A 22,572-nucleotide genomic window follows, 5' to 3' on the forward strand; every position below is an offset into this window, starting at 1 on the left:
CTATTCAGTATTCAGTATTGAAATTCAGTAACGGCATATTCTCCTGCACTGGGTTGCTCTAAAGCATCAACAGAGGTTTATGAAAAATGAATCCTGTCAAACTACCTTGATTTTTTTTTTTTAATGAGGTTACAGGTTTGGTTGATAAATGTAATCGTGTTGATGCAATATACTTAGACTTCTGTAAGGCGATTGATTTGGTACTGCATAACATTTTTATTCTAATTTTTAAAGATATAAAGTTAACAGCATGCATTAAATGGATTTAAAAACTGGCTAACTGATAGGTCTCAAAATGTAATTGTGAATGGGGAATCATCATTGAGCAGGTGTGTTTCCAGTGGAGTCCCATAGGGATCGATTCTTGGCCCTATGCTACTTAATATATTTGTTAATAACCTGGAAGAAAAGCACAAAATCATCACGGATAAAATTTGCAGATGACACAAAAATTGGGGAAGTGGTAAATAACAAAGAGGATAGGTCAGTGATTCAGAACAATCTAGATTGCTTGAAAAAATGGAAGCAAGCGAACAATGTGTGTTTTAATATAGCCAACTGTAAATGTATACATCTAGGAACAAAGAATGTAAGCCATACTTACAGAATGTGGGAGTCTGTCCTGGGTTGCGGTGGATAATCAGCTGAACATGAGATCCCAGTGTGACTCTGTGGCCAAAAAAGCTAATGTGATTCTGGGATGCATAAACAGGGGAATCTTGAGTAGGAGTAGAGGTTATTTTACTTCTATATTTGGCACTGGTGTGACCACTGCTGGAATACTGTCCAGTTCTGGTGCTCACAATTCAAGAAGGATGTTGATAAATTGGAGAAGGTTCAGAGAAGAGCCATGAGAATGATTAAGAACATAAAAACATAAGAATGGCCATACTGGGTCAGACCAAAGGTCCATATAGCCCAGTATCCTGTCTTCTGACAGTGGCCAATGCCAGGTGCGCCAGAGGGAATGAATAGAACAGGTAATCATCAAGTGATCCATTCCTTGTCACCCATTCCCAGCTTCTGGCAAACAGAGGTTAGGAACACCATCCCTGCCCATCCTGGCTAATACCCATTAATGGACCTATCCTCCATGCATTTATCTAGTTCTTATTTGAACCCTGTTATAGTCTTGGCCTTCACAACATCCTCTGGCAAAGTTTGACTGTGCGTTGTGTGAAAAAATACTTCCTTTTGTTTGTTTTAAACCTGCTGCCTATTAATTTCATGTGATGACCCCTAGTTCTTGTGTTATGAGAAGGAGTAAATAACACTTCCTTATTTACTTTCTCCACACCAGTCATGATTTTATAGACTATCATATTCCCCCCAGTCGTCTCTTTTCCAAGCTGAAAAGTCCCAGTCTTATCAGTCTCTCCTCATATGGAAGCTGTTCCATACCCCTAATCATTTTTGTTGCCCTTTTCTGAATCTTTTCCAATTCCAATATATCTTTTTTGAGATGGGGCGCCCACATCTGCTGGCAGTATTCAAGGATTAAAGGATTAGAAAATATGCTTCATAGTTATAGACTCAAGGAGCTCAATCTATGTTAATAATGAGCTCTTCAATCTAGCTGAGAAAGGTATAACATGATCCAATGGCTGGAAGTTGAAGCTAGAAAAATTCAGACTGGAAATAAGGCACTAATTTTTGACAATGAGGGTAATTAACCATTGGAACAATTTACCAAGGGTCATGGTGGATTCTGCATCACTGACCATTTTAAAATCAAGATTGGATTTTTTTTTAAATATATACCCTAGGAATTATTTTGAGGAAGTTCTTCTATTGCCTGTGTTATACAGGTCAAACTAGATGATCACAATGGCCCCTTCTGGCCTTGGAATCTATGACTACTGAAGATGACACTGAAGGATTTCCAGGTACAGTTTGGTCTAAGAAGCCCATCACAGCAAATAAACATGCCCCAAGAATTCACTTTTTTTCTACAAGTGTACTTGCACTTTTTAGTTCTAGTACAAAATGTAAAGTAGTCTATCAAAGTCCTTCCATGTAATGTAATGAAATAATCTCTGAGCTATACATTTAATATCCAGTGGAGAACATATTCCAGAAGATACTATGAGCAAAGGGATGAACCTACGTTCCGTAGGACAGAGAGATGGAATCCTGTCAACTCAGCCTGAGAGAATAATCCCAGCTTCCTTTATTCTGAAGTATTAGTGTCCTTCTTCCACCACATATAATAGCAAACCATTTGCACTAGTTCTCTGACTATCTAGCACTGTTCAAGCTGTACCTGTGTTAGAGCAAAATTTGGGAGATTTTCCTATAATTTTCACAGTAGATGCCCTAGAGGAATAACAACAAAACTTTATATCAGCTGTTTTCTAGTCCTGGCTGGACCTTGGAAGGGAAAGTACTCTATGCAGCATTCGGCAAAGAAAAGGGGTACTCATGAGTTTAAGGAAATATTTCCAAGACCCCCGCCCCAAAGAATACACCATCTCCCAAGTACTAAAAGAGGTTGTTTTTAAACTGTATATGAAGTGTATACAACTGCATATATACTGAGACAGCCCAGATTATTCAGGTACTGTACTATCATCTGTCTTGCTCAAAAGGGCTGCCTATTCCAATTCATAATTGCAGATTTAGAAGCTCTGTTAAAAAAAGGAAAGTATTATTCAGCTAACTCATTAAAGACTTGGCAATCTCAGAATTTATTGTTGATTATATATACATGCTAATTATCACAGTTTTAATTAAAGTATTATCTGGTGCATGTGAAATGCAATTATGCGCGACCAGTGTAAGTTGTGTAACAGGCTAATATTTGTAGAGAAATGCATTGTCGGCAATGAATCTGCTCATGTAAAATGAAGTGATGTTTGTTTTCAAATGAAAAATCTGTACATGGAACATTACACTGAGCTGTCACCACCAAGGCAAAACATTCTAACCTGGATTCAAAGCCTAATAAGTAATTTTCAGATTTTTTCACCTTGGTCATCTTCCACATTGAAGTATTTGATCAGAGCTATAGTTATAGGGATCGCTCTTAAAATCTTCACTGTTTTGCCTTAGCAAGGAGACATATATAAAGATTTTAATAGCAACAACAGGCACATGAACAAAGGAATTTCCACACTGAAACAGACCAGTGGTTTATTAATTATTTTTATACAGTACCCTCTATAGTCCAGTTTACTCTCTATGACAATGTCAGATGTACTATATAGAGGAAAATTTAGGCCCCTCTATAACTGTACTTAATCAAGTATACATTACTATACCATTGGGGAGTGATGTAGAATTTTTCTTGAACAATCAATTTATGATCTGATCAATTCATCACCTTAAACTAGCCAGGATAAAAATTACAACTGCAAGTGCTGTTCTAATTCATATAAACATATAATCCTTTAAAAAATTCTAAGCTATTTGCCTCAATTTTCTCTGTCAGTGACTTTGAACTTTCACCTTTTTCTTATATTAGGAGCATCTGATAAACCAGTTCTATTCCATTGATTAATTGACATACATCAATCACTAGGTCATTCTATTCTGCCATTGTGTTTTTTTTCCATATGAGGCTACTAAACCTGCAGGCAGTGTTCAATGTGAGAATATACCGTTATTTTATATTATGGAAACAGAACATTGTCCATATTCTTATCTAGTTGCCTCAGAACAAAAATGTATTTATTTGACTGCTACAATGCCTAAAGCAAGTGTCTTCACTGAGCTGTTCACAATGATATCTAGTTACAACTTCTTGTGAGGCTACAAATAATCCAGGACTCTAACAAGTTGTATGAGTATTTTAAGTTCTTCCTTCTGATGCACATCACGGTGCATCTGAATACTGAATTTTAAATGCCATCATGTTACAGGGCGCACCAGCGCAGGAAGCAGGTGCTTGGGGCGGCCAATTGAAAGGGGCGACACGTCTGGCTCTTCGGCGGCAATTCGGCGCAGTAGAGCTGCCACCGATCGCAGCTTTTTTTTTTTTCCGCCGCTTAGGGCGGCAAAAACGCTGGAGCCGGCCCTGGCTAGTTTTATCACGTGCTCTGGAGTTCCTCATAATCCTCCCTACTCATGATTAACAAATGACATGTCATCAGCAATGTTGCCACTGCAATATTTCCTTTACCTCAAATTCCAAGTTGTTAATAACTGACTCAATTACTAAACTCTGGAGAAACTCACTGTTAGCTTCTCTCCGTGCTGCGACTCTCCTGATCTCTTGGTAAGAACCTTAAATAAATCCACGCTGTATAGTTTTCACCAGTTCTAGTTTTTCGGTTTGGGGTTTTTTTTAAGCAAATTTCTTTAAGACTTTCCTTATATTGTACCTTGAGTACCTTCATAAGAAGATAAGGTTTTGAAAAGCAGTCTCCAAATTATCTTGTAGACCCTTCAACAAAAAATGCTGAGGACCATGTATCTAAAGAGAATACAGAGGATGAAGCATATCATCATTCCAAAAGGGCTCTTCAATGCCTTAACACCTCCCCTTTCTCTCTGATTAAGCTCTATTTGTGGAGCACTTCAATAATTTCAAAGTTTCATTCAGGGACACAGCATGCTGAGGCTTCTTTGAAGATAGGATCCTGCTTCAAGATCCTCATCCCAGTGGGGCATCTTCTTGACCCAAGGGTCCTTTCATACTGAAAGGCATCAGGAGATTCTTCATGTCTACTGGACCTTGAAAACTTCTGAGGAAATCCTCAAGCAATTCCTACAACTATGAGCAAACATGATCACCCCAAAATACAACAGGCCATGAATGACATCTTTTGGGCACACTTAGGTTAGTGCTTAAAAGCACCAGGGAACGTTAATTCAATACTAGACATTTGCTACAATAAAAAAAATGTAAACATCAACCATAAAAAAATTAGGTAAAATGCAGTAAAATCTCAGTGAAGAAACAAAAAGAATCACAATTAGTTTAACCAAATCCTTAGAGGCCAAAGAGAGGTCACCTCACAAGAAGAGCTATCAAGAAGAGCTATTTTTGCCTTTAAAAGAATTATAGCAAAATAACAAAAGATGAACTAACCCTACTTGCATTTTTGCTGTCACTATCCCAGTCAGTGACATGTGAAACAAGCATATATTACACCTGCAGTCTAAATTTTTCTAAAGGTAAACAAATATTCAGAAATAAACATTAACTAGCTCACAATGGGTCTGATCCATTGAAAATCAATGGCAAGACTTCCACTGACTTTAGTAGGCTTTGCATCAGGACCACTATAAACTACTGCTGAACAAAATTTTAGTTTGTGAAACAAAGATGTTTTTATACTGGAATTTAGAAAACACCAGAGACAGATATGTTTATTATATTATAAAATGAGTTGACTCATTTTAAACTTAAAACACAGCAAAATGAACTATCATCCACCCAACCTAGTTTGCTATTTTGCAAAACAATTCCCAGGCTGGGATCTTATATCTAAAATATTTCATTCCTGAAAGCATTGTAATAGTCCTTTCAAATTACCTTTTAATAATTAAATATTTACCAGAGCCCTGGTAACTTCTGCTGTAACGTTAGGGTTTCTTTTTTATTTATGCTATATAAAGATTCAATAAAATTAAGTTAAAATATTTAAATATATATTTAAAAGGCTCAATCTATGGCATTATCACTAGATATGTACGCGTACAGGTTGACTTTATTATATATTTAAACCAAGCTTCCATTTTCAGAATTATCAAGACAGTTTGACTGAAGCTGATGAATGACAGCCACAACTTAACAGAAGTACTAACACAGAGCCACTATTGCAGAAGTCAATAAAAACAAATGTGTACACAAAAAGTCCAGTAAAAATGAAAATCATTGACATCGCTATGTTCTTTCCATTACAAATGCTAAATTTAGACAACTCTTTCTTAAAGTAATTGAAGTGAAATGGTAATAAGTTAATGGATGTTGAATTATTTAAATATGTGCAACTATGCATTATATTGTTTTCTAAATCACCTGGGATACAGTTTACCCCCTAGATGTAACAATTGAGATTATTATTAGGAAAGCATACTACTGCAAAACTAATTAAGAGATTTGAGCTGTTTAAACCATAAACTTCACATCTCAAGGAAAACCACACAATGAAAACAACATAGAAAAGGAGATTCTGCTAACATTCTTGTCAGGTAGGCCACAGGATGCAATTTGAAGACAAGAACCTGCAATTAAGTAAGAGCCTAGCATGGTACCAAACTTGCTCTTGCGTACTAATCTGATAAACACCAGTAGAAATTACCTCCTAATGGAACAAAAAAACCCAGACTGACAGTCTATACATTTCATTTTCCAAGGAAGAAAAAGAAGTTACAAATGTGTAAAGGTAAAATCAAATAATTCGAACTTTCAAATGAGAATATTGCTGTTTTCATGTCTACTGCAAGACTGTTCCCACCTTTTGTTATGCAAAGTAAATGGAACAAGGTAAATGAACGTATGCCTGCTCTTTGCAATGCCAGTGCCTCAATTCTTTGATCTCAGAACATAAACTAAGTTTGGAATCCTTAGTAACAATTTTCAGTATAAAAGCAACAATTGCGGGAATATGAAAGAAGCCAATTAGCCCATTAAAACTCTAATGTATCTTTTTTTTGAAGTGATTACAAGTTTAGTTGATAAAAGGACTAGTGTTGATGTAATCTACTTAGACTTCTGTAAGGCATTTGACTTGATACCAGAAGACGTTTTCATTAAAAAACTGGAATGATACAAAATTAACTTAAGACACATTAAATGGATTAAAAATTGGCTAACTCCCAAGTTTCAAAATGTAATTGTTAACAGGGAATCATCATCAAGTAGATGTGTTTCTAGTCAGGTTCTGCACAAATCAGTTCTTCGCTTTATAGTATTTAACATGTTTATCAATTACCTGAAAGAAAACAAAATCATGACTGGTAAAGTTTGCAAATGACACAAAAATTGGAGAAGGGGTAAATAACAAAGACAGGTCACTGTAGGGTGACCAGACAGCAAGTGTGAAAAATCGGGACAGTGGGTGGGGGGGTAATAGGAGACTATGTAAGAAAAAGACCCCAAAACCAGGACTGTCCCTATAAAATCGGGACATCTGGTCACCCTAGGTCACTGATACTGAGTGATCTGGGCACAAGCAAACAATATACATTTTAATATGACCAAATGTAAGGTTATACATTCAGGAACAAAGCACACAGATCATACCTACAGGATGGGGGATTCTATCCTGGGAAGCAGTGACTCTGAAAAAGACTTGGGGGTTATTGTGGAAAGTCAGCTTAACATGTGCTCCCAATGTAATGCAATGGCCAAAAGGGCTAATGCAATCCTTGGATGTATAAATGGGAATATAAAGGAGGAACAGGACCATTATTTTACTTCTATATTTGGCACTGGTGCAATTGCTGATGGAATAAATGTGTCCAGTTCTGGTGTGCATTGTAATAAATGGGCCTACAAATTTACCCTAACTGTGAGCTCAACTGTAAAAAGTGAGTAAAAGGCCCTGCCCCCTGCATGTTGGCGCCCCAACCCCCCTCTCCCCGTAAAAGGAAAAGCCCTGAGGGCCCCCCATGACTGGAGGAGCCCCGGCCCACCCCCCTCAGGCCCTCCCCCCAGACCCACAGCGCGCCCCCCCAGACCCAGTGCCGGGCTGAGCCACCAGCCCCGCGAGTGCCAGGCCAAGCTGTCGGCCCCCCTGAGCGCTGGGCCAGGCGCCGAGCCAGGCCGGGCTGAGCCAGCAGCCTCCCTGAGCTCTGGGCCAGCCCGCCTGCCCCCCCACCCCCACCCCAATGCCCCCCCCCGCCAGAATCGGCCAGGCCAAGAGCCGATGGCAGCCTCCCCGAGCGCCAGCTCCTCCCGGTCCTGAAGGCCCCACCGAGCTGCCGGCCCCAGCAGCGCCCGACTGAGCCGCCTCACTCCGCCGGCTGCTGGCTCTCCGTGTCGCTCCTCACTCCCCCGTCCCGAGGAGGAGGGACGCGGGGAGTAGCAGGGACTTTGGGGGCAGGGGGTGGAGTAGAGGAGGCAGTGGAGGTCTTGGGAAACGGGGGGTGGGGGGGCAACCGTGGCCCAGTTGTCTGGCAGCGGGGCAGCGGGAGCACGAGGGAAGGCACAGCCTTCCCTGGCCTATTATACCTGATGCCCGTGCTGTCACCTCCATCTCCAGCTGAATACCACCGGGGATGTGAGACTGTCTCCCCTCATCCCTACCCCCATGTCTCCTTTACCTTCCCCATCTTATTTCTTTTTCCTGTCCTTCTCTTTTTGCTTTCTGTCCAATAAGAGTCTGGCTTAGCTGGGCAAGACTGTATATTTGCAACACTGCTGTTAGCCTGTCACCAGAAAGAGGCAACTACAAGCAATGCCCTAAACAGCCTGATACAGGTATAAGTTTGTTAGGTCTCGGAGTGGCTGATAAGACCATGTGCTGTGCCTGTTTCTCCAGCAGTAAGGAAGAGAGAGCCAGCATCAGAGATTGCATTTTTTATCTTTGCTGTTCTTTTCTCTCCTCGTGTGTGTATGTGCTTGTCTTCTAGGAAATGGGAGCAAACTTTAACAGCAGCAGCAATGACAGCTCCAACCCATCTCCACTAACTTCTCTTTTCCCCGCAAAGAAAAATTATTACCATTTTTAATACTATTTAAGAAAATGTCAAAACAAAGGTTTTTTCCTTTAAAAAAAAAAAAAAAAGGCCTTACTCAATATGTTATATTTCAAATGCTATAACCATTTTCCTTCTTATCTTTAATAAAAAGTTTTAAAAGATTTTTAATGGGGAGTTTGCCATGGTACTAAGCAGGCTGAGGTCTCTGTATACCAAATCTTGTTTAAAAATATTTAATATTGGACTGGGTTATATTAACATCTTTGGGCCCCTGTATGCCATCTAAATTGTTACAACATGTCCACAATTCAGGAAGGATGTTGATAAATTGGACAGGTTCAGAGAAATGCCGTGAGAATAATTAAGGGATTGGAAAACATGCCCTGTATAGTCAGATTCAAGGAACTTTATCTATTTAGCAGAAAGTTAAGGAGTGACTTGACCATAGTCTGTAAGTACATATGTGAGAAACAGAAATTTGATAAGGGGCCCTTCAATTTAGCAGACAAAAGGTACAACAAGATCCAATGGCTAGAAGTTGAAGCTAGACAAAATTCAAACAGGAAATAAGGCTCACATTTTTAACGACGAGAGTAATTAACCATTGAAACAACTTACCAGGGACTGTGATAGATTCTCCATCACTAGCAATTTTTAAATCGAGATTGGATTTTTTCCCTAAAATATCTGCTCTACTTCAAACAGGAATTAATTCAGGGAAGTTCTGTTACCAGTGTTATGCAGGAGGTAAGACTAGATTATCACAATGGTCCCTTCTGGCTTTATAATCTATGAATCAGTGAACAAATTTGACCCCAATTTCCTCCAGGAGAGCATTGAATTGTGTTTGTATCAAAGAGCAGATTCCTCCTCACTCCCCTTTCCTATTTCCCATCCAAAAGAGTGCAAGTTTATCTTTACTATGACCTCCAGCCTCCCTCTCCATCCTACAAACATCACAGCCCAGACTCTTCTTCAATCTTAGCTACTGGCCATGGTCCAAATGAAGTTGTCAGGTTTTGCCAAACCGTGGTGCTTCAGAAACAGCTAGGGTGGATGTTAGTGAGTAAAACGTTACTGTTTTATCTAGAAAAGGCATGGGGATCAAGAATGCAAAATACTATAAATGAAAAATAAACATTTATGCAAAATTGAGGTTCCACAGTGAAAGTCACAAAGGCTCCAATTTAGGAAAGTATCCCTTTTTAGGAAGGGCACTTAAGCATGTTCTTAACTGTATGTATATGCTTAAGTCTCACTGAAGTCCATTTCCCTTTCAAGGTTTGTCTACTCTGCATCAGGAGGTGTGACTGCAGAATCTCCAGACTTACCCAAACTAGCAATCTAGTTAGATCGCGCAACAGCAGCAGTGAAGCCATGGCAGCACTAGCCGGGGCATGGATCAGTCCTGCTCACCAAGGACCCTGGTACATACTTCAGCAGTCACCACCCATGCTGCTGCAGCTTTATAGCTATTGTTACTCTAGGAAGATCAAAGCCTGCTCGGGTATGTCTACATGAGAAGCAATCACACCTATGATATCCTCTTCGTCACAATCTGCTTCTCAGGCTGCTCTTAGGGCAGCACAACTACATGAAACTCCTCGCTCAGGGCAGATATTCAAGTGACGATTTAGCCTCATGCCCGAAACATTTCATTTTAAATTTTCAGTTATAAATACCAGTGCAGGACAGCAAGAAGTGTTTTTAATACCCAGTTAGTCATATTCATAAAGGCATCTACAGATTTTTCTTTGCTTTTGGGATGTGACTTTGGACAAGAAAGTGATTTTCAGCTGTAGGTTGGTATGTATATTTTTGCATGTATCTATGTGGATGGATGTGTGAAAATAATTGATTTGTGCACGTGTAGCTAGAAAGGTGCACCCCGTGCAAACATGCACCCAATTAGGAGCTGAAAATCAGACTCTTGGTTTTCAAATTCACACTTTAATGAGTGTTGCACGTGTGTGTATTAACAGAATTTCACAGAACAGAAATGTTAAAGAAGGAAGAATCACAGTAAACTACTTAAACCAGATGCCAATTGCCTGAGAAACTGTAAGTTTCCAAAGCAAAGACAGCTTAGCCATACAGAAAAATATTTCTCTGGATAACTTTTGGTTCCATCCTCTACCAAGTGCCACTTTCCAGTTACTTTCCTCTCAAATGAAGGTTTGCACTGTTCCTCCCTTTTTCCTCACTCCTACTCTGTACTATATGCATCTAGTAATTTAATTGCTGTGTATCGCTTCAACCCTTTGTGCTCTACCCCAAAGTTTGGTCTTCTGCTACAACATTTAAGGCCCTCATCCAAAGTCCACTGAAATCAACTGGAGTCTTTCCACTGAATTTCCACACTTTTTCCAATACTTCTCAAATTTACTTTGAGTGTTGACTAAAGTTACCACTTCCTGGTAGAAACAAACTAGCTAGCTACATATGAAAAGTATTTCTGAACAGCAACATATTTGACCAACATTCTTCAAAATGAAGTTTGATTCACAAATATTTTGCTTCATAACAAAAATCCAAATGGCCCATGAACAGGTGGAGAAAAGTTGGACACATGAGAGGAAACAATGCAGCAAGTAAACTGGTGACTCAGGTAGCAGAACACCTGTACTAAAAATAAGATTTTCATAACCCTTTTCTAAATGAGGATTCCATAATGTAATAATGGACAAAACATTCTAATCCTTTATGATGTTTTTATATGAATGCACCTTCTTTGGCCACCATATGAATTCATCTGAATACATTGTCAAGTTTCCCTTATTCTGAAGAAAATGATGATTAAGAGCACCGTAAAAATTTTATTGCAGGTGAAGTAACATGGCTTTTCTTTGATAATGCACAAACATCCCTTTAAAATATCAAAATAAGACTTTGATGAAAGAAAACTCCCAATAGCCAAAATTTATATTGGCTTGTTGTATTACACACCACACATGAATACACTGAAATAGGGTGGAAAGAAAACAAACTCAGGGGCTTTGAAATGCTGTAAATATACTCCATTGTTTTGCATGAATAAATGTACTGTGGCATATCAGTCATCTTATATCAGGAATTTTATCAGCAACCTCATGACTATATGAAAAGCCTCTTACTAGACATGATAAACTCCATATGCTTGTGTTATCTTTACATTAGCCTACCTGTGATTGTATGCAGCAGGAACTAAAGCTCTTCAGAGTGGATTTGCAAGTGAAAAGCTTGTACAAATTAAGTCATTATTCCGATCTATATCCTTTGGCTTTAACACAATTTAAGAACGTGTTATCTAATCAATGCAGCTAAGATACTGGTTAACAGCTGAATTAATACAGTTATTTTCTATAAAGTCGAATAATCTTTCCACCCTGAGTTACATTGCCATTTAAATTAATTAAAATCCTCTCTGTTTGAAAGAAATTGTCTGTATCTCAAAAGGAAGCCCCATCCCAGTAAATATCACAGCTCTGCACTCTCACACAGCAGGATTATCATCATGACTTTTCACTTGTGGAAGAACGTGAAGACTAATCTATCCATTGAATCAATGTTTTTTTCTCCAATCTAACCAACTGACAATATTAAGCCTAATGACCTACTAAGAGGAATAAGAAATTGGTCTATTATCTTTGCTTATTCTGAATTCAAGAAGTATCTGTTACAACAGGAGACCATGCTAAGATGTGAAGTTGACATTAGAAAAGAAAAAGAACAAAGGCTAGTCCTATCAATATATTTGTAAAGTACCTCCAAAATAATGAAGTGATGCCAGAATTTACGACAATGCAATAATATCTTCTGCTACCTGCATTCCCTAGAAACAAATAAAGATGGGAATGCTGAACAGGCTCAACTGAAACATTAACACACTGGCAGGAAAAAAACTGAAATTTTAAATATCAGTTTAAAAAAGCAAATGAATGAGCATTAGCTGCTTTAAAACTGCTATATCAGCTCCACTGCGAACACCAACAATGGCAAATTAAATGACAGATTCTTACCAACTGCTGAAGAATTCCTATTTTTGCATAACTATTCTTAACGTTGATCTTTTAAATTTTTACAATAATGACAAAGCCTGTACACTCACCTGGATTTCTATTACAGTGATGTAAATTCTATTGAATTGTGGTCGTTATCCCTGTATTCCTAATGGGCCTGGTTCTCATCTACACTAACACCCATTTACACCACTCTGGAAATAGAAAGGGACCATAAAGGGTGTGTAACTTTAAACCAGGCTTACTTTAAGTCCACTTTACACTGAGAAAGCAGTGGATGGCCCTTAGTGTAAATGAGAAGCAGTTCCAACAGGTCTTTGAGCCAATGGTTTTCTTTAGGGTACGTCTATACTTACCTCTGGGTCCGGCGGTAAGCAATCGATCTTCTGGGATCGATTTATCGCGTCTTGTCTAGACGCGATAAATCGATCCCGGATCTGCTCGCCGTCGACGCCGGTACTCCTGCTCCGCGAGAGGAGTACGCGGAGTCGACGGGGGAGCCTGCCTGCCGCGTGTGGACCCGCGGTAAGTTCGAACTAAGATACTTCGACTTCAGCTACGTTATTCACGTAGCTGAAGTTGCGTATCTTAGTTCGAAGTGGGGGGTTAGTGTGGACCAGGCCTAAATGATGTTACAGTGAAAAAATAAGTGCCACCTTATCTTTGAGGTGGTGATAAGAAGTTTCAGCATGGAATAACCACCTATGCTCTCCCCAGTTTGTGCACTGAGGGTATGTCTGCACCACAATTAGACACCCGTGGCTGGTCCATGCCAGGTGACTCAGGCTCGTGGGGCTTGGGCTAAGGGGCTATTTAAATGTGGTGTAAATGTTTGGGCTTGGACTGGAGCCTGGGCTCTAGGAATCTGTGAGGTGAGAGGGTCCCAGAGCGTGGGCTGCAGCCTAAGCCAAACATCTACACCATAATTAAATAGCCCCCTAGCCCAAGCCCTGCAAGCCCAAGTCAGCTGGCACCAGCCAGCCACGGGTTTTTAATTGCAGTGTAGACATGCCCTGAATGTTTCATCAGCCTGCATAAAGTGTAATGTTTTCACTATTGGGAAATATTGTACCTGATTGACTAGTTGATTGATTTAGCTAGAGGGGTGCAAATCCCTTCTGTGGACACTCAGGATATAAAGTGATTTGTATTGATTTAGGAATATATGGCACTCAAACCAATTTAAGAGCATCCACACAAAGGATCAAAACAATCTAACCAGATCAGTTTCTAAACTGATTCAGTTAAATTGCTACAACTTGTGTGTATGTAAGGCCTTATTTAAAACTGGAGGGCTGCTGCTAAGAAAACTTTTACCCCGAGGCAATTAGTTCAGTCCCCATAAGGGAGGCATTACACATTTGTCATAGTTAGAGGGCTAGCTGCACCTCTGATATCTTCTCTAGCCTCTGACTGTACCCCTCCTCCCCCCAGGTCTCAGATTTCATGCCTTCACTTCTCTCAAGGTGGAATCCTGTGATTCTCCCACTCTTAGATCGGTACCCTGCGTATCTACTGTACTTATCCCCATAGGTCTGACTAGGTTCAACACCTGCAGTTCTTCCTGTCAGGAGCTTGTGACCAGTGGTTAACACAGGGATGCAAAACAGCCTTCTTAAATCAAAGTACTGTTTAATCTTAACAGTTGGAAACAGCATAAGATACGAGAAATAGGATTTTAAAATAAACAGCCAGCCTATATGCATATCTATCTTACTTAAAGCTCCCCCACCCTGTGATGGAAGGCCTAAGAAAGCTTTGCTTCTTCAGACATGCAAACAGGTATCTGCTTGTGTCAATCTGTTCCCTGCAAACAGCACCCAAATAAATGCCTGACTTCTGGACATAGACTTTTTAGCTGCCTGTAGCTCTTTTGTTCTGTTTGTTCCTAGCATTGGCAAACAAGCGTTGTAACTTGGCTGGTGTCAATGAGTATATTCCTCACAGGTAAGAGTTCAGGCATTGTCTCTTAGCCCCACTGAAGTGTTTACCAGGAGGTGTTTCATCTGGAACTACTGTTTCTGTTTCCAGTTTGTTTCCCCAACAACCTGCTATTAAACTAAACCAACATATATATACACTAAACATTCCAATATAGCCATATAGTATAGAATATATACAATATATATAGAATATAGCCATATAGTAACTACCCCAATTAGCAGGCTGTATATTCATAACTCATTACAGAGCTGCTCCACATCCTTTACCACATTAATTCCAACTGACTTTCAAAAGAACACTAGCTTTTATGTTTAAAAAGTGTATAAATGGACTGCAGTAAAATATTAGCCAAGATGGTCAGGGACACAACCTCATTCTCCAGGTGTCCCTAAACTTCCATCTGCCAGAAGGTGGGACAGGATGACAGGGGATGGAACACTTGAAATTGCCTGGTTCTGTTCATACTCTCTAAAACATCTGGCACTGGCCACTGTCAGAGACACAGGGCTAGATGGACCATTGTTCTGACCCAGTATGGCTGATCTTATGCTCTTATAACACAGTATGACTCTACAAATTAAAAGTCAAACTCAAAAGCCTTTTTTCCCTACTAAGAACTCTTAGCACTCAGCAGCCATCCTGGAACCAGAAAATATCTCTCACCACAAGCTGCCAGCTACTGGATCCTTTAGAAAGTCTCATTCTCCAAAAACTTTGATAACCCAGTAATTCTCTATTAAATTTGACAAGGAGACAGGGACAAAAAAAAAATTTAAAATGCTCCAGCTGACCACACAAATAAAGCTTTAAATAAACGCATGAGTGTAATGATAGACATTGGCATTTTAAATGTCTTAGGTAAGGGATAAACTAATACACCTTGAGATAATGCTTAGCTAATCATGGTGCAACAACCTTGCCATGAGTGGATGAACTGCTAATTAGACCAAAGGAAATAAAACTGCCAGTAGGATAAAAAGATAAAGAGAAATAATCAGTGATTACAGTTTTATTGTCAAGGAAAATAGCATCAAGCAGAGCTCAAAATAAAATGCAGCCTTATAAGTAAATACCAGCATTCATTAAATTAGTGCATTCAAGTAAATACAATCCAGGGACAAACACTTACTTCTCTGAAGTACACCATGAAAATGAATGGGAGGAGGAGAAAGCAGCCATTCTCCACTACCACTGCCTGCTGCAGTACAACAACCATTAAGATCACATGAATTATTTTGTTGAATTATTTAAGAATTTCAGAGCCAGTCTTGAAATAGCCATTTATCTCAAACTTGAGATGAGCTACACCACTTCGTTTTCTTTAAACCTTAATTAGTCTGCTTAAAATGTAAGCTGTTTTCAAATGTAATTAGTCAGATTTCACATCTTTAATTTTTTGAACTTCACATCAACTCACATTCTGCTGCTTGGAATAATCTTGTGGCCATCTCTAAACCAAGTCACTTGTGGTCTGGGATAGCTGATGATGTACAGGAATTCTAGAACTGCAGCTTGCCCTTGTGACACTGTTTTTCTCTGGTCTGTGTCCATGAAATTTCCCATATCTGAAGAGAAAAGTTATATTCAAAGTTCTGGAAATTTCGTCTCTTTTTTCTTTTTTTAAAGGCATCAGAGTCAATGGCATTGCCATAACTAAGCAAAAAGATATGACTATAGTGTTGATTAATGAAGATTTCAGGTGCGTGGTGAGGCACAAGGGAAAACAGAGTACCTCCAGAGCACACAAGCATTGCTGCACGATTTAACGTGTCCTATTGTAATAACTGACTTTTTTTTTAAACCAGAAAGTGTCATTTTTAATGTACAAATAATTTTGGAATATATTCTTACACTGCATAAAATAGTTCGTAATGTAAATGCAAAAGTAGTGTAAATCTTTTATGACGTCTTTAGCACAGTTTTCTTGCTCCCAAGTGTTTCTGGTCATGATACTCCTTCAGTCTATTGTTACACCCACAGGCATAGCTGTATCATGGTCTAGTCACACCAGCAGGCAATCAGATTCACACTGACGGACCATTGTGTGCCCACTTGATATAACTGCAGGATCAAGGCCATGGTTATCTGCAATATTTCATTAGCTGTGGGTTCTTCATTAGCTGTGGCCTCCTTCCATGACCGAATACCCCATCTATGTATTTGACATTTTTTAAAAAATGCAAACTTCTACTATGGGTCCTCCCACAAGTGCACTCATCTAGCTTCCAGTTTTATAGGCAAGGACCAAGGAGTTGGAAGTCCATTAAAAACACTCTGCATTGTTTCTTCCTGCTTTTGTTTTGTCTTTTGAGCTTTGTCTTTGAGCTGCAGGTTTCTACTCTTCTGCCATCTAAAAACCAGTATGCATTTTATTTTTCTTTAAATTAATAAATTGGTGTACAGAAATAACTGTTTTGGTTTCCCCACTGAATTCCCATCTCCCAAAGGCCAACAGGTCGGTATTCAAGTTATCTGTAGCAGAAAGGGATGCAGGGAGGGTAGAAGAGCATGAACCTGCAGCCCTGTCTAAGGATGGAAGTAAGAGACTAAAACAAACAAAAGCAGGAAGAAAAAACATGGTATTTTTAAAAGGGTTTTAATCATCTTTTGTGATTTTCAAGCTACTTATTCAGACATAATCACCACTGTTGCTTCATGTATTTTTGTTTATAACTAATCAGATCGCCTACTTGAAAAGAAGTTTTGAATCACGTAGGTAATTCTAACTAATCTCACTGTCATGTGACTAGTCTAGCCTTCTGAATTCAGGCATTTTAAGCCCAAAAAGAACTGGTCAGCATTTTTTTTATAAACATCTTTTTCCATTCATTTATATCTCAACTAATTTTTATGAGCATAAATGGAAAAAAATTGGAGGACTTTTATACGGTAAAAGTGACAACAGTAAAACACTACAAAGTTTGAGGTGCTGCCTTGCGTGCACATTGCTTAAAACAATTTAGATTTGAAAATTAAAGTTTTGCAAATGATTAGTCATAAGATAGCAGCAGTCACTACTAGGTACAGAAATCCAGTCCCTTGGGTATTAAACACATTTTTTTTAAACTTCTATGCTATTTTAAGTTATTTTACTCTGTAGGAACAGATCTTAACCTTGGGTGCTGAGTTTCCAGATTTGTGTTGATTTACAGTAATTCAGACTCTTGTTACCAAAATTGGCTTTTTGGTATTTAATATTATTAAATATAATGGTGACAGATTAATACTACAATAGAATTCAATTTTAATGATCGTATTTTACAGAGATAATTCAACAATGGATCAAAGTGATTTTTCAAAAGCTATTTTATACTGTCGCTGACATATTTGTCCCTCATGTATACTAATCAGGGGACATTCAGTTGTGAAGACCAAATGAGAAATAATTTCTGTAATTTTTATTGTTTGTTTTCGAAGGTAGGAAAGAATTTCATACCTTTCTTGGGTACCATTTGATTATAGGTGTAGAACATCACATCTTGCGGGATTGCTATTAGAGACAATTCTAACCAGACTAAAATGAGCAGGACTCATTCTGTCCTTCTGAGATGGAAGTTGTGCTTCTAAGGATATGTCTGATTCGGGAATTCACTGGTTTTTGTGAAATTGCATTTATTGATCATTTGGGTATAACCATCAGAATAGAGACGCTCAAATTTATCCTTACAACACAATTCCAGTTGTGCTATTATAGTTCATGCTTTATCTCCTCTACTCCTGTCTTCTCTCTTTTTTTTTTTTATTGGAAAACAATTTTATAGCACTTTTATGTTCTGAAAAATCACTATGCCGCTGCAACATGCTCTTGGGAAATCCCAATTCCATGCTCCGTCCACAAGTCATAATCTCAATTTTGCTACTGACTTGCTGAGTGACCTTGGGCAAGTCGCTTAAACCCTCTGTGTCAATCTCCATATCTGTAAAACTGAGATAATAAGAATGCTTATTGGAGACTGATGTTTTAAGGGATAAATTACTTGAACTTGGTAAAACATTGTATAAGTGCAACTTATTATTCTCATTACCACTTTTCATTTTAAAGTACAGGAAAGAAAATCCTATGCATTTTCCCTTATGACACAGTTATTCAGTCTAATCACTTACTTGAAAATGGTTATGACTAATAAAGAATTCAACTCATCTACTTAATCTTACTTCCATTTATCAAGCATTATCCATTTTATTCCTGCTGATCTTCCAGTTATGTACCCCGAGGAACAGTATCCTATGCATCAGACAGCTAACATGTAGTGTTACAAACAAAAGGTATTTTACTTATAGATTTTGAAATATTTACTTCAAAAGAATTCTATTGTTTTGGTGAAAGGAGGAGGATTGGAAGTAAGAAGCTGAATCTAAGTCCAAAGCTGGCATATGTTCAAACATACTTTTTAAAGAGTAATGTATTGGGCACAGTTTAATTCTTTTAAAATGCTTTCAAACAAGTTATTTGATTTATATTTTCTAGATGTTAATGCAAGAAACAAGAGCAAAAGTACACTGAATTATGACATCTTTCATATCTTACAAGTCAAGTCAGGTAACTCAGCACCAATGATTGAGAAAATCAATTAACATTTCCAAGTGAAAGTCAAAAATCAAATCAGAGGTCAAGTTTGACAGCCTTTGTATTCTGAACTACAGTCGACAGATATGAACATCCTACAAGATTTGGTTCACAATCATGTTCAGGAACAGAATCTCAGAGTTTGGTTAGTGAGGTATTGACTGTGAATAAACCCATTAATTTTCTATTGCAAGGGTGATTACCTGGAACCTCCAAGGCAACATCTCACCTCTCTCTTCCTCGGATAGTCTCTAGCTGTCTTCCTAATAGCCCCCTGCCTCCTTCATGCTCTAGAGCCTGTATAATTAGTGTCTTCGGGGAAAGGCATGGTGTTCTATTATCCTCCTGCTGTTTCCAGTTGTCTCCCTCCCAAGAGTCTTTGAAGGGGTGTGGGAGTAGAGTGTGACAACTGTCTGCTTTTTCCATTTTCTGTTGTTGGAGACCAGGAAGAGAGGACTGGCAGGTACGGCCACTGTCTCCCAACGAAAAGAATCATGTTGGGGCTAGAAATTTGTCTGACATCCTTTCCCCCACAAACAGCAGCAGATGGAAATCCTCCATCTTCTGATGTAGCCAGCCTTATAATAAACCCAGGGGCAGGTAGGACTCCACTAGGCTTAGCATGTTAGCTAGGGAATTATATAGGTTCCTTCTTCTCCTGCAAGGCCCTGACAGTACCACAGAACTTTTATGGATTCTTAGGAGGCCTTTCTCGGTACTCCTTTGAATAGAGAGTGTTTAAACTGAACTATATTGAGACACATCTTTCCTCCCTATTTCCCTCCAGGAGCAAGGCATTGCAAGTAGGGGCTGTTGCGAAAATTGGGGGACACAGAAAGCAACAACAATCAGTGCTTGCCTGCCCTTTATATCAGCTACATGACCAATCAGCTTCAAAGCTCCTTTTTGTGTGTTCTGATTCATTTGAGAAGGCAATCTGTGTCTTTGCCGGCCATAATCACTAAGGTATCACCATGTCTCACAATCCTTATGGATTTCCACTGAATTCTTGTTCCTTGCTTGGTGGTCAAAGTTTCTTTCTTTACTTCCAACACACTAAAAACTCAGCTATATTTTAAACTGTCGACTCACTCCACTATTCTTCCACATTTGTGCCATTTTAGTTTTTTGGAGGGCTCATTTCTCCATAGTTTAGCCCCAAAATATTGTCTCCCCTTTGAAACCACTTTTTCAGATCCCTCTTTTTCCTTTCCCAGAAGGCCCTGGCCTTACCTGGTCTGATTATGTCTACTGCAGTTGTGTGTGAAGGGGAAGTCAGCCCTGCTTACTGGCTGTGCAAAAAGACCCATGGGATTTGGAAGATAAAACATAGCAAGTCTCTAATCCAGTCTCGGTTTGAGTGATTCAATACTTGCTACAAATATTTCACACTGCGACAGTTCGAACTTTGCTACCAGATGGCAACCACTGTCAATGTGAAATTCTTGCAATATAATACTTTTTAAACATATGACTTATCTCAAGACATACCTATAATGAATTGACAAACATTATTGCTATATTGTTCTTCCCGAACATAAGAACTTAATTGGTTTGTTAATAAGTTAACACATACATGCCACTTGAACTTCAGATTTCCTTTGTAAGAGCGCCCCCATCCTGTTTCGCACCACACATTGATAAAACCCAGCATGAGACCTCTGCAAGGTTGGGATAATGTATCTGTGAGACACAAAGAGAAAGGCAGAGTTATAACATATCCTCTGTTATGGATGAAAATGTTACTATATATTTCCAAAAATAGGTTATGCCTTAAGAAGAGTGTCCTATCCACTCTTAAATTTTGTGATGAGTTTCTGCATCCTACTCTAACATTTTACATTGCCTCATGCATATCTTGCACCTCTTTCCCATGAGTAAAAATGGATAAATGACTTGCACTCTCAAATTATCAATGATCCCATGATATTCAAGAATGAAATATTTGAATTGTATGGCAAACTTTCAGTCTTAAGATCCATTTATGATAAGACTAACTAGACTCAACATTTCGCCTAGTAGTATTGATTTGAGTTTTTCCCTCAACTCAATTTACCTTCATCCATAAGGCAAGAAAAGTCTAATACTTTTCCCAGAGGTACTATAACAAAACAGAAATCTAAATTGGGAAAGCTTTCCAACAACATTAAAATTCAAGTATGGAAACGTCTTTTACTATACTATGTGACCAACTTAACTCATAAGAGTACTGGAGCAGACAAGGTGCATTATATATTGTATTTGCTCTGCCCCTCAGCACACTTTAAAAGTCACTTAGTCTACTAATTGTTCATCTTCTTCATTCAACTATATCCGACTAGTCAACCTGAAAATGAGCTGATAGGCACAATTTTAATGTGAATAAAACATCTGAGTAATATAAATAATCCTGCATTAAACAAATATTAATCAAAGTACATATTCCCTCTGGTCACCTCTGGAGATCTTATGGCAGGATTAATGAAACCCTTTATGAAAAGATAAGGGAAAATAATACTGCTGAATTTTAATCTTTAAAATGTTATTCCATTAGAGGAAAAGGTGTTCATTTTCTCTCTCTCTCTCTCTCTCTCTCTCTCACACACACACACACACACACACACACACACACACACAAAATCCATGAACAGAACCAGATGCAATGAAAATGAGGGAGGTGGGGAAAGTCATTTTTTAAAATAAATAATAATAATAATAAATACTCCCATATGCTGCAAAGGAATTAAAAAAGAAAGAGAGAAGTCCCTGCCCCAAAATTATTACAGTCAGGATGATGGATCAGACAAGTGAGGCTGTAACATACATTGGGAAGGAGAGATTAAGAAGGAGATGATTACAGAGCTGATTCCACAGTCTTTGGGTTTAGATATACATATGTAATGGGGGTTCACCATATTTTTGTTAGTTTGTGTTTTGAGTGTAAACATGGGTCTCTTTTTGTAGATAATGCTCCAATAATGTGCTTTTAGAAGCGATCTGAATGAGGCAAAAGGCTCCAAAATATTTTGGAACGGTGATTCATGAGCAAGTGGCAGCATGAAAGAAGGCAAAAAGTCTTTTATGGAAGCAAATGAAACGGGAATCCAGGTTGGTGTAACTGGGGGATTGGCTGCATGTCGGGAGGTTAAGGGGAAGAATGCTAAACAGACAGGGAAAGAGATCTAGACAGGAACTTTATGATGTAGAACCTTAAAAGCAAGGACAAGATTTTTGAACTTCATTCACAGTGCCGTGGGGAGCCAGTGATGTGACTCTTGGTGCCACAGAGACTAGTGCTTATGCCTGCCAACTTTTATTGCTCAGATCTTGGTTTACAAAAATAACTAACCAGACTCCCTATGAAAGGCATCTGCTATTCAGGACTGGAAAGACTCTTAATCTCAGGAATATTTTTCTTCTCCAACCTTCTGCCAGAAACATCATAAGAACAGAACTTATTCAGTCTCAGACAAAGGGAATATAAATTCAAGT

At 38.7% G+C, this 22,572-nt stretch overlaps 1 protein-coding gene across 1 annotated transcript in view; it reads right to left on the minus strand.

The window, feature by feature from the left end:
- The window catches only part of SDK1 (sidekick cell adhesion molecule 1), a 628,797-nt gene that overhangs the window by 362,237 nt on the left and 243,988 nt on the right, over positions 1–22,572 (minus strand). Inside the window, exons 4-5 of the mRNA XM_029911274.1 lie at positions 20,678–20,784; positions 15,952–16,099 (exon numbers count right to left, since the gene is read on the minus strand). Of these exons, the coding sequence (XP_029767134.1) occupies positions 15,952–16,099; positions 20,678–20,784 (255 nt within the window). The remainder of the gene's footprint in view (positions 1–15,951; positions 16,100–20,677; positions 20,785–22,572) is intronic.

The sequence above is a fragment of the Terrapene carolina genome, unplaced genomic scaffold, assembly GCF_002925995.2.
Source record: "Terrapene carolina triunguis isolate 2854851 unplaced genomic scaffold, T_m_triunguis-2.0 Scaffold93, whole genome shotgun sequence".
Classification (NCBI taxonomy): domain Eukaryota; kingdom Metazoa; phylum Chordata; order Testudines; family Emydidae; genus Terrapene; species Terrapene triunguis.